At 43.1% G+C, this 12620-nt stretch overlaps 1 protein-coding gene across 1 annotated transcript; it reads left to right on the top strand.

Annotated features, from left to right (window-relative positions):
- Nucleotides 1-5071: 5071 nt before the first annotated feature.
- Nucleotides 5072-7334, top strand: LOC106599548 (transcription cofactor HES-6). Its single transcript, XM_014190835.2, has 4 exons — nt 5072-5442; nt 5537-5623; nt 5739-5820; nt 6194-7334. Exons 1-4 carry the CDS (start codon nt 5365-5367, stop codon nt 6655-6657), a joined length of 711 nt encoding a protein of 236 aa, XP_014046310.1. The 5' UTR covers nt 5072-5364; the 3' UTR covers nt 6658-7334.
- The last annotated feature ends 5286 nt before the right edge of the window (nt 7335-12620 follow it).

Genomic DNA, 12620 nt, shown 5'->3' with positions numbered 1-12620 from the left:
TACCGTATGTGCATCTTCCTACTGAGCAGTAATCAACTATTCATATGAGATAATAACAACCTCTCTAGCGGTGTATGAGATGTCTGTATGTATGTCTGTCAGATCTGCAGAGAGGAATGGAGCACAAATGGAGAGAAAACAATATTATCTCAAATGAACTGTACACCTCTCAATAAACAGAAGTATGGATGGAGCCCATGTGCCCAAGGATGAACAGCCTACAGTAGACTACAATGTAGATAAGACATTCCTTTAGCCTATTCAAGACTGAAATAGGACTGAAATGAAATGTGGCACATTTTCCAATTCAAACTTGGCCTAAATGACTACAGACCCGTAGCACTCACGTCTGTAGTCATGAAGTGCTTTGAAAGGTTGGTAATGGCTCACATCAACACCATTATCCCAGAAACCCTAGACCCACTCCAATTTGCATACCGCCCAAACAGATCCACAGATGATGCAATCTCTATTGCACTCCACACTGCCCTTACCCACCTGGACAAAAGGAACACTTATGTGAGAATGCTATTCATTGACTACAGCTCAGCATTCAACACCATAGTAGCCTCAAAGCTCATCACTAAGCTAAGGATCCTGGGACTAAACACCTGCCTCTGCAACTGGATCCTGGACTTCCTGACGGGCCGCCCCCAGGTGGTGAGGGTAAATCAAATCAAATCAAATGTATTTATATAGCCCTTCTTACATCAGATGATATCTCAAAGTGCTGTACAGAAACCCAGCCTAAAACCCCAAATAGCAAGCAATGCAGGTGTAGAAGCAGGTGTAGGTAGCAACACATCTGCCACGCTGATGCTCAACACTAGAGCTCCCCAGGGGTGCGTGCTCAGTCCCCTCCTGTACTCCCTGTTCACACACGACTGCATGGCCAGGCAGAAATCCAACACCATCATTAAGTTTGCAAACGACACAACAGTGGTAAGCCTGATCACCGACAACGACGAGACAGCCTATAGGGAGGAGGTCAGAGACCTGGCCGGGTTGTGCCAGAATAACAACCTATCCCTCAACGTAACCCAGACTACAGAGATGATTGTGGACTACAGGAAAAGGAGGACCAAGCACGCCCCCATTCTCATCGACGGGGCTGCAGTGGAGCAGGTTGAGAGCTTCAAGTTCCTTGGTGTCCACATCAAATCAAATGTATATATATAGCCCTTCTTACATCAGCTAATATATCAAAGTGCTGTACAGAAACCCAGCCTAAAACCCTAAACAGCAAGCAATGCAGATGTAGAAGCACGGTGGCTAGAAAAACTCCCTAGAAAGGACAAAACCTAGGAAGAAACCTAGAGAGGAACCAGGCTATGAGGGGTGGCCAGTCCTCTTCTGGCTGTGCCGGGTGGAGATTATAACAGAACATGAGCAAGATGTTCAAATGTTCATAAATGACCAGAATGGTCAAATAATAGTAATCACAGTGAACAGGTCAGGGTTCCATAGCCGCAGGCAGAACAGTTGAAACTGGAGCAGCAGCACGGCCAGTTGGACTGGGGACAAGAAGGAGTCATCATGCCAGGGAGTCCTGAGGCATGGTCCTAGGGCTCAGGTCCTCTGAGAGAGAGAGAAAGAAAGAAAGAAAGAGAGAATTAGAGAGGGCATACTTAAATTCACACAGGACACTGGATAAAACAGGAGAAATACTCCAGATAACATACTGACCCTAGCCCCCCGACACATAAACTACTGCAGCATAAATACTGGAGGCTGAGACAGGAGGGGTCAGGAGACACTGTGGCCCCATCCGATGATACCCCCGGACAGGGCCAAACAGGCAGGATATAACCCCACCCACTTTGCCAAAGCACAGCCCCCACACCACTAGAGGGATATCTTCAACCACCAACTTACCATCCTGAGACAAGGCCGAGTATAGCCCACAAAGATCTCCCCCACGGCACAACCCAAGGGGGGCGCCAATCCAGACAGGAAGACCACGTCAGTGACTCAACCCACTCAAATGACGCACCCCTCCTAGTGACGGCATGGAAGAGCACCAGTAAGCCAGTGACTCAGCCCCTGTAATGGGGTTAGAGGCAGAGAATCCCAGTGGAGAGAGGGGAACCGGCCAGGCAGAGACAGCAAGGGCGGTTCGTTGCTCCAGTGCCTTTCCGTTCACCTTCACACTCCTGGGCCAGACTACACTCAATCATAGGACCTATTGAAGAGATGAGTCTTCAATAAAGACTTAAAGGTTAAGACCGAGTCTGCATCTCTCACATGGGTAGGCAGACCATTCCATAAAAATGTAGCTCTTTAGGAGAAAGCCCTGCCTCCAGCTGTTTGCTTAGAAATTCTAGGGACAATTAGGAGGCCTGCGTCTTGTGACCGTAGCGTACGTGTAGGTATGTACGGCAGGACCAAATCGGAAAGATAGGTAGGAGCAAGCCCATGTAATGCTTTGTGGGTTAGCAGTAAAACCTTGAAATCAGCCCTTGCCTTAACAGGAAGCCGGTGTAGGAAGGCTAGCACTGGAGTAATATGATCACATTTTTTGGTTCAGTCAGGATTCTAGCAGCCATATTTAGCACTAGCTGAAGTTTATTTAGTGCTTTATCCGGGTATCCGGAAAGTAGAGCATTGCAGTAGTCTAACCTAGAAGTAACAAAAGCATGGATACATTTTTCTGCATCATTTTTGGACAGAAAGTTTCTGATTTTTGCAATGTTACGTAGATGGGGAAAAAAACTGTCCTTGAAACAGTCTTGATATGTTCGTCAAAAGAGAGATCAGGGTCCAGAGTAACGCCGAGGTCCTTCACAGTTTTATTTGAGACAACTGTACAACCATCAAGATTAATTGTCAGATTCAACAGAAGATCTCTTTGTTTCTTGGGACCTAGAACAAGCATCTCTGTTTTGTCCGAGTTTAAAAGTAGAAAGTTTGCAGCCATCCCTTATGTCTGAAACACAGGCTTCTAGCGAGGGCAATTTCTGGGGCTTCACCATGTTTCATTGAAATGTACAGCTGTGTGTCATCCGCATAGCAGTGAAAGTTAACATTATGTTTTCGAATGACATCCCCAAGAGGTAAAATATATAGTGAAAACAATAGTGGTCAGAGGACAAACCATTCACAGAGACATGGGCCTATCTTTCCGACAGATAAGATCTAAACCAGGCCAACACTTGTCCGTGTAGACCAATTTGGGTTTACAATCTCTCCAAAAGAATGTGGTGATCGATGGTATCAAAAGCAGCACTAAGATCTGGAGCACGAGGACAGATGCAGAGCCTCGGTCTGGCGCCATTAAAAGGTAATTTACCACCTTCACAAGTGCAGTCTCAGTGCTATGATGGGGTCTAAAACCAGACTGAAGCATTTCGTATACATTGTTTGTCTTCAGGAGGGCAGTGAGTTGCTGTGCAACAGCTTTTTTTTTTAAATGTTGAGAGGAATGGAAGATTCGATATAGGCCAATAGTTTTTTATATTTTCTGGGACAAGGTTTGGCTTTCAAGAGAGGCTTTATTACTGCCACTTTTAGTGAGTTTGGTACACATCCGGTGGATAGAGAGGCATTTATTATGTTCAACATAGGAGGGCCAAGCACAGGAAGCAGTTACAACAAACTAGAATGGTCCAAACACACCAAGACAGTCGTGAAGAGGGTACGACAAAGCCTATTCCCCCTCAGGAAACTAAAAAGATTTGGCATGGGTCCTGAGATCCTCAAAAGGTTCTACAGCTGCAACATCGAGAGCATCCTGACTGGTTGCATCACTGCCTGGTATGGCAATTGCTCGGCCTCTGACCGCAAGACACTACAGAGGGTAGTGCGTACGGCCCAGTACATCACTGGGCGGTATCAGAGGATGGCTCTAAAAATTGTCAAAGACCCCAGCCACCCCAGTCATAGACTGTTCTCTCTACTACCGCATGGCAAGTGGTACCGGAGTGCCAAGTCTAGGACAAAAAGGCTTCTCAACAGTTTTTATCCCCAAGCCATAAGACTCCTGACCAGGTAATCAAATGGCTACCCGGACTATTTGCATTGTGTGCGCCCCCCAACCCCTCTTTTTACACTGCTGCTACTCGCTGTTTATCTTATATGCATAGTCACTTTCACTATACATTCATGTACACACTACCTCAATTGGGCCGACCAACCAGTGCTCCCGCACATTGGCTAACCGGGCTATCTGCATTGTGTCCCGTCACCCACCACCCGCCAACCCCTCTTTTACACTACTGCTACTCTCTGTTCATCATATATGCATAGTCACTTTAACCATATCTACATGTACATACTACCTCAATCAGCCTGACTAACCGGTGTCTGTATGTAGCCTCGCTACTTTTTATAGCCTCCCTACTGTATATAGCCTGTCTTTTCAATGTTGTTTTATTTCTTTACCTACCTATTGTTCACCTAATACCTGTTTTGCACTATTGGTTAGAGCCTGTAAGTAAGGTCTACACCTGTTGTATTCGGCGCACGTGACAAATAAACTTTGATTTGATTTGATTTAATGTCCCATTCTGTTAATTGTGTTGGATTGGGTTGGAATTGGCCTCAACTTTAGACAGCATATGCAATGGCCCACAATTAATCTTGAAATACACATAAAGGTGACTAATGACATACCATTTCAATTGTCTGTGAATGTTGCAAGAGGCTAATGGCATTTGGCAATTGGTTGTGCCTAGGCTAAGTGTTTGAGTTGTAAGGTATGGTGAGTAGGTCTACAATATAAAACATTTATAGGGCACATTCAAAATGATCCTTTAGGCATATTGTTTACTTAGCGTTTTATATTTGCTATTTCAATAAATATTGGTTTTATGTGTTAAGTAAAGTTATAGGCCTATAATGCTGCTTTTAAAGTTGACGATAAAATACTGTCTCTTTGCTATTTATTATCATAATTTCATTCCATCTCTTTCAAAACATATTGGTCTCAGGAGCACTACTAGAATGGTGGTTTATGAAAGAATAAACTATTTCGGGCCGGGACACAAACCAAAGAATAGCCCTCTTACGGTCTAGCCAATTCCTCTCTCTCTCTCTCTCTCTCTCTGCCGACAACTGCCATAGCGCTCAGAGGACAAAATGCTAGACCAGCGATTGGCTGATTCGCATTGCGCTCAACAATCTTCTGCTCGCGTAGTCAGCCCCTCTATTCACATGTAAATTGGGTGAGGCGTTATAAATACCTACTACTGGCACTATCGTTGCGCTTGAGGCTGCATAACAAATCAAGTGCCCGTCTGCACAAGTACAGTTCGGCTTTGTTTGCAACAGGGACCGGAGGCCATCTGTCCCATTCACGGTGTGTAACGGTCGTGTGGATTTATCAACCCTCCGTTTTTGGCAGTGTCTGGGTTAAACTTCTCCAACATGGCCCCCACTCCCAATAATAAAAACGGACTGAGTAGAGACGAGGGTGAATTCTATGGCATTAAAGTGGACAGAAAGGTAGGCCAATGTGTCGCTGATTGTTGTGTATTGAGTGTTATTTAGTGTAACTTAATATAAACTATTAATGTGCGGTCAATTGGGTTTTTTTCAGACCAGAAAACCGTTGGTTGAGAAAAAGAGACGGGCTCGCATCAATGAAAGTTTGCAAGAACTCAGAGTTCTGCTCGCAGACACAGATGTACGTTTTTGCACATTTTATGTCACTTTATCTGACATTCTCCCTCTCTTTGTGTAGCCTATTGTCGTTACATTGTAAACCAGTTATGTACATTTTATCAATCTGACATTCACAGTTACAATTAAAGATGGAGAACGCCGAAGTGCTGGAAATGACTGTGAAACGAGTGGAGAGTATCATTCAAAGCCGAGCACAAGGTAAGATAGGCCCATAGGCTAGGTTTATGCACGCGATGGTATTATGCACGTGGACATTTCATACAACTAGTGGAAAGTAGTGTGTCGGCCAACATATGTAGGATCTTAATTTAAGACAGTTTGCTACGGCAGGAAAATAATCCAGCAGCAACAGGAAATGTGAATTATTATGTGGATTATAATGAATGGACATTTTTGTAGAGGTTGATTGAAGTCTGAAATTTCAAAGCGTTAATAACAAACTTCAGAAGCCGTTTTAAACCTCAAATACACATCATGTTTTACATTTCTTGCATTGCAGGAATGTTCTCCTGCAACAGGGTGATCAAATTAAGATTCTTATAAATGTATCTCTCTGTCTGTGCTTTGTCAGAGGTCAACATCGTGAACCGGGAGGCAAGCGAAAGGTTTGCTGCGGGTTACATCCAGTGCATGCATGAGGTGCACACCTTCGTGTCCAACTGCCCGGGAATTGACGCGACCGTCGCGGCGGAGCTCTTGAACCACCTCCTGGAATGTATGCCCCTAAACGACGAGGACAAATTCCAGGTGATGATCCAGAATATCATGACAGACTGCTCCACTAACAGTACCAGCACTTGGCCCAGTTCTGAGGGCATATACGCAGCACTGGTCTCCCCGGGGGGAAAGAGTATCTCCAGCGGCAGTTCCTCAGCCCTCTCCCCGGCGCCCTCCACTACCTCCAGTGATGACCTGTGCTCGGATCTGGAAGAGACTGACTCTGAGCAGAACCACATCTCTGTGGACGCTGAGAACCAGGATGTTCTGAACATGCCCACAGCGGCTTATTCCGAGTCCATGTGGAGACCCTGGTAGAGCCCCAAATGAGGCCTACAACTGTCCTGTACTAGAGGAATAGCCTACAATAGTTCTTGTTTATTGGGTTTTATTCTGTAACGCTGAAGATCAAATTCCTTGGAATGTTGTTAGGCTGTTGGATGAGAGATTTTGTAGGACTAGCATGTGAAGTGGGACACTGTAACTTCACTTGGCAATGCAAAGTTTTGTTGCAAATAGGCTAGAGGTGGCATCATTTTAAAAAGCTCTTTTTTGTATTTGAACCATTCTAATAATGCGTTTGAACAACTAATAAGTATTCAAGCTATTTAATGAATTAATTGTATGTAATAGTTCAACTTTGAATAATTCCACATTGTTATAGATCTAAGATGTATTTTTGCCAGATATAGGTGGTTTATTTACCTTCAGTGAAGGGAGGGTACAGTAGGCCTGAATGCAGATGTAAATATGTAATTGTTAATAGTATGGCTGTATAGAAAATAACCTGTCCCATTAAACCACACATAGTAATACAGTATTAGTTTAGTGTAAATTATTTTATATGTTTAGGTTGAGGAAAATAAATATTGTAACATTGTAATAACACCGTTTTGTAAGCGTTTGTGCCTGATTATGTCATGTCCATATCTCATTTCAGACTTAAATTGTCATACACTGACTTAGTTAATTTTATTAAACGCATTTTCTCTTCATATTGGACTCAGTTTATCCTATTTATACTAAACAAAAATATAAACGCAACACGCAACAATTTCAGAGATTTTACTGAGTTCCAGTTCATTTAATGAAATCAGTCAATTGAAATAAATAAATTAGACCCTAAACTATGTTTTTCACATGACTGGTCAGGGGTGCAGCCATGGGTTGGCCTTGGAGGGCATAGGCCCACCCACTGGGGAGCCAGGCCCAGCCAATCGGAATGAGTTTTTCCCCACAAAAGGGCTCCCTCAAAACTTGAGACATCTGTGGCATTGTGTTGTGTGACAAAACTTCACATTTTAAGGTGGCCTTTTATTGTCCCCAGCACAAGGTGCACTTGTGTAATGATCATGTTTTTTAAATCAGCTTCTTGATATGCCACACCTGTCAGATGGATGGATTATCTTGGCAAAGGAGAAATGCTCACTAACAGGGATGTAAACACATTTGTGCACAACATTTTAGAGAAATAAGCTTTTTGTGGTTATGGAAACTGTAAGGGATTTTTTATTTCAGCTCATGAAATATGGGACCAACACTACATGTTGCGTTTATATTTTTGTTCAGTGTACTTAGCTGTGAAGAATTGAACACAAAGTAATGGACAATCGATCCATTCAGGGAAGTCTACTGCATAGCTCACTTCTAAAACAGGGACCAGAAATGGCAAAAATGATTGCCTGCTAAACTGGCATCAAACAGTCATTCCACAGTAAACACATTTCAGCTTTACACTGGTACCATTGTTTTTAAGATATGAATCATACATGAACATTTGTATGCCATTTGTGTGTGAAGGTAGGCTTGGAAGTTTTAATTTAGGCCTATTTTAGCACAGATGGGCCAGTGGGCTATTATGAGGTGAGAATGTCTGCCTTGGGGCTTCTCTACAATGCCGTGTGAGATCTGACAGCTTGTTCATTTGATGGCTGGGCCTTCATTGATATTCTGACAGCTTTGATTCCTTGAAATATGCCAAGCAGATGTCAATATCATGAGATGTTAGTTCACCACCGAGGTTGTGTGGGGTAATATAAGAAATGTAAAGTGAGCCATCCCACTCCCTATTTATTTCTGGTTCATATCCAGACAATGAACTAAGCAGACCAGACACAGCTGCTATAGCATTGGTGTTTATGGGAGAGCCACCCTGAAGTAGACCTTTTTTTTCCAATGGTAAACGACCGAGACTCTAAGTAAGACATCTTTATTTATCCACCATCTTTGATAATATTACCTCAGATCATACGTCTTGCGTAACGGGTACATGGACACCAGAAGAACATTGCACTCTGTTCAAAACATGTATTTCCCGTTCAGTCAAAAGTAGAATGCACTAGCACATGTGTGGTAATCTTTTAAGAAGTATACTATTTGAGCATGAAAGATCTCAACATTCCCACAGACCCCCAACAGCCCACCACAGATACCTACACTGAATATGAAAGCGCTTCTCCTCGGGTTCAGTGGACGACCAAGTGGCACCTTGGAAGTTTCTCTGATGTCCCTAAGTGTCACTTCTGACACCTCCATATACTAGCAACGTCTCAACTCCCACCAACATAAACATGTTAAGACCCTGTTATTCCTCTCTTAGTCTTCCAAACCACAGACGATAAACAATATGTTTTACTAAAGACTATTTCGTTATTCCAATGATAATTCTTCTTCTCATTGTATAATTGAATACATTTTCATGCATGATGTGAAAAAAAGTCGAAAGATAAATTATAATGATATTTCATTAGCCTATACGCAACGTTCAGTGAGTTATATGGCTAATTTGCAAGAGTACCCCTAGCTAGCGTTTAAATAACACACATCAACAACCCAACGCCTTCTCTGTAACATATAGCCTAGCCAAGGTGGCTCTATAACGATTGGATGAATTGTATATTAATTCTCTACCTGAAATCCACATTATTAGGAGACATTCACAGACTGTTGTCAGTTTACGATGGAGACGACTCCAGATTAGCGGAACCCCAGAGGTGGCCATCACCGCAGGAGGGACACTGTCCAGATTCACACCTGATCATCAAATTGGGAGAGGTGCGAACAGCGAGGCATGTGAATGACCGTGGCCGCTTTGATCCAAGCTACTAAAAGCCGTGGAAAAATATTTCCAACTACCACTGTCTGTCTGCCTTCCTGTCCAGTTTCCACTGATAACATCTAGCCATGGGCTTTTGGTCGCGAGCATTAGGATTTTATTTGACCCTCTCCTCTGACATTTTTTGGCAAATGTGAATTAAATGTTCTATACTGTAGGAAAAAGTGGAATAACTAACATGCGGTGGTTAATAGCCCTATTTTGGCTGATAGGCCTATTTTGAAATGCCACACTGCCATTCAATTCGAACAGTTAGTGAAGTGAGCATATGGCCAATCATTCCACCAACGGTCCATTTTCTGTAACTGCTCAAGACATTCAGGTCCTCCCAAATTAAGAACGTGCCATTAATGGTCCATTACACCATCTACCGAAATTAACCTAATTAATTAAGAACTGAAATCACTTGAGTTACAATGAATTGATCTCGGGAAAAACATGAAATTGGCTCTTTGGTCTAAAGCTTTAGGAGCTGTTGACATCAGAAGGAAAACTTGCTAGGATATCCTTCAATATTGATCGTATTTCCACTGAAAGTATTTCCACAATGGCCTTATCCTGAATACAAACAAATAAGAAAAAGGTATCCTAACATATGGCATGAAATAAATGTAGGTTACCTACTTGATTTTATTACATTTATGTCAGATTATTGTGTTTTCATAAAGAGTAGGCTAGAAGCGTAAATATATTTAAATGTTAAAATGTTTGACTTTTATTTTGTAACATTAACACATTAACACAGCCAATGTGTTTACACTTTTCAAAGTGACTATCCAACAACACAAGAAATACAGAAATACAGAGACATACAAGACCAACTGTAAAGAAATCATTTAGGAAAAATGCAGGAACACAATTTGTGTTTCGAGTGTTTAAAAAAAGATATATATTATTTGAAAAATAGACAGAGGAGTCCTGACAAATGCTTAGACCCAATAACTATCCCAGCCATATTACAATGCAGAAAGTGTTGCCACTACCATGTGCTCTTAAACACTGTTCCAAGGCCAGCAAGCCTGATAGCTTATGCTTTGTGTTTGGGAAAGCTGATCCTAGAACAGTGCTATAGGACATTCTTTCCTCAAAGCTTGGTCAAACCATCAATCACAGGCTAGAAAGAAAATGGTGAACAAAAAGCACCTTCTCTATAAGCCTCCCCTACCAACTGTACTCTTTAGTCAGCCAACACGCTGTACTATGAAGCGTTTCAAAAACAAACACAATTATCAAATCAAAAATCAAATCAAATGTTATTGGTCATATACACATGGTTAGCAGATGTTAATGCGAGTGTAACGAAATGCTTGTGCTTCTGGTTCCGACAGTGCAGTAATATCTAACAAGTGATCTAACAATTCTCCACCAACTACCTAATACACACAAATCTAACGAGGTGAATGAGAATATGTACATATAAATATATGGATGAGCGATGGCCAGAGCAGCATAGGCAAGGTGCAATAGATGGTATAACATACAGTATATACATGTGATATGAGTAATGTAAGATACGTAAACATTATTCAAGTGGCATTATTTAAAGTGGCATTGTTTAAAGTGACGAGTGATCCATTTATTAAAGAGTCAGGTGATTGGGTCTCCATGTAGGCAGCTGCCTCTCTGAGTTAGTGATGGCTCTTTAGCAGTCTGATGGCCTTGAGATAGAAGCTGTTCTTCAGTCTCCTGGTCCCAGCTTTAATGCACCTGTACTGACCTCGCCTTCTGGATGGTAGCGGGGTGAACAGGCAGTGGCTTGGGTGGTTGTTTGCTTTGATGATCTTTTTGGCCTTCCTGTGACATCGGGTGCTGTAGGTGTCCTGGAGGGCAGGTAGTTTTCCCCCCCCGGTGATGCGTTGTGCAGACCACACCACCCTCTGGAGAGCCTTGCGGTTGAGGAAGGAGCAGTTGCCGTACCAGGCTGTGATACAGCCCGACAGGATGCTCTCGATTGTGCATCTGTAAAAGTTAGTCAGGGTTTTGGGTGACAAGCCAAATTTCTTAGGCCTCCTTAGTTTGAAGCGGTTGAAGAGGCACTGTTGTGCCTTCTTCACCACACTGTCTGTGTGGGTGGACCATTTCAGTTTGTCGTTGATGTGTAAGCCGAGGAATTTAAAACTTTCCACCTTCTCCACTGCTGTCCCTTTGATGTGGATAGGGGGGGTGCTCCCTCTGCTGTTTCCTGAAGTCCACGATCATCTCCTTTGTTTTGTTGACGTTGAGTGAGAGGTTGTTTTCATGACACCACACTCCGAGTGCCCTCACCTCCTCCCTGTAGGCTGTCTCGTCGTTGTTGGTAATCAAGCCCACTACTGTTGTGTCGTCTGCAAACTTGATGATTGAGTTGGAGGCATGCATGGCCACGCAATCGTGGGTGAACAGGAGGGGGCTGAGCATGCACCCTTGTGGGGCCCCAGTGTTAAGGGTCAGCGAGGTGGAGATGTTGTTTCCTACCTTCACCACCTGGGGGCGGCCCGTGAGAAAGTCCAGGACCCAGTAGCACAGGGCGGGTTTAGGCCCAGGTCCTCCAGCTTGATGATGAGCTTAGAGGGTACTATGGTGTTGAATGCTGAGCTGTAGTCAATGAACAGCATTCTTACATAGGTATTCCTCTTGTCCAGATGGGATAGGGCAGTGTGCAGTGTGATGGCGATTGCGTCATCTGTGGACCTGTTGGGGCGGTATGCAAACTGAAGTGGGTCGAGGGTGGCAGGTAAGGTGGAGGTGATATGATCCTTGACTAGCCTTTCAAAGCACTTCATGATGACAGAAGTGAGTGCTACGGGGCGGTAGTCATTTAGTTCAGTTATCTTTGCCTTCTTGGGTACAGGAACACTGGTGGCCATCTTGAAGCATGTCGGGACAACAGCCTGAGATAGGGAGTGATTGAATATGTCCGTAAACACACCGTAAACACATGTATATTGGTCCTAGTTCTCTTATGCTGGTTTCTTCCTATATTTATATTGTGAGACTCAGAACCAAGAAACACATATACTGTACATATATTATTCTCTGGTATAAAAATAGAGTATCTCTTTGAAACCATTGGTGGTAAAAAAAACATTTCACCAACCATTTTACAGGTGCTTTAAATTATATATATTTTTCTCATATTGAGAGACAGTTGAAAAACAGCAAGTCCACTAAATATTCTTGGCTACCA

The sequence above is a fragment of the Salmo salar genome, chromosome ssa03 (genome assembly GCF_905237065.1).
Source record: "Salmo salar chromosome ssa03, Ssal_v3.1, whole genome shotgun sequence".
Lineage (NCBI taxonomy): Eukaryota > Metazoa > Chordata > Actinopteri > Salmoniformes > Salmonidae > Salmo > Salmo salar.
This window is presented reverse-complemented; position numbering and strand designations above follow the sequence as displayed.

Excerpts from the sequence above, each read along its gene's own strand:
- LOC106599548 (XM_014190835.2), top strand. The coding sequence starts at position 5,365 with ATGGCCCCCACTCCCAATAATAAAAACGGACTGAGTAGAGACGAGGGT. Across the intron at positions 5,443-5,536 it reads GCATTAAAGTGGACAGAAAG|ACCAGAAAACCGTTGGTTGA; the intron begins GTAGGCCAATGT and ends GGTTTTTTTCAG. Across the intron at positions 5,624-5,738 it reads TTCTGCTCGCAGACACAGAT|TTACAATTAAAGATGGAGAA; the intron begins GTACGTTTTTGC and ends TGACATTCACAG.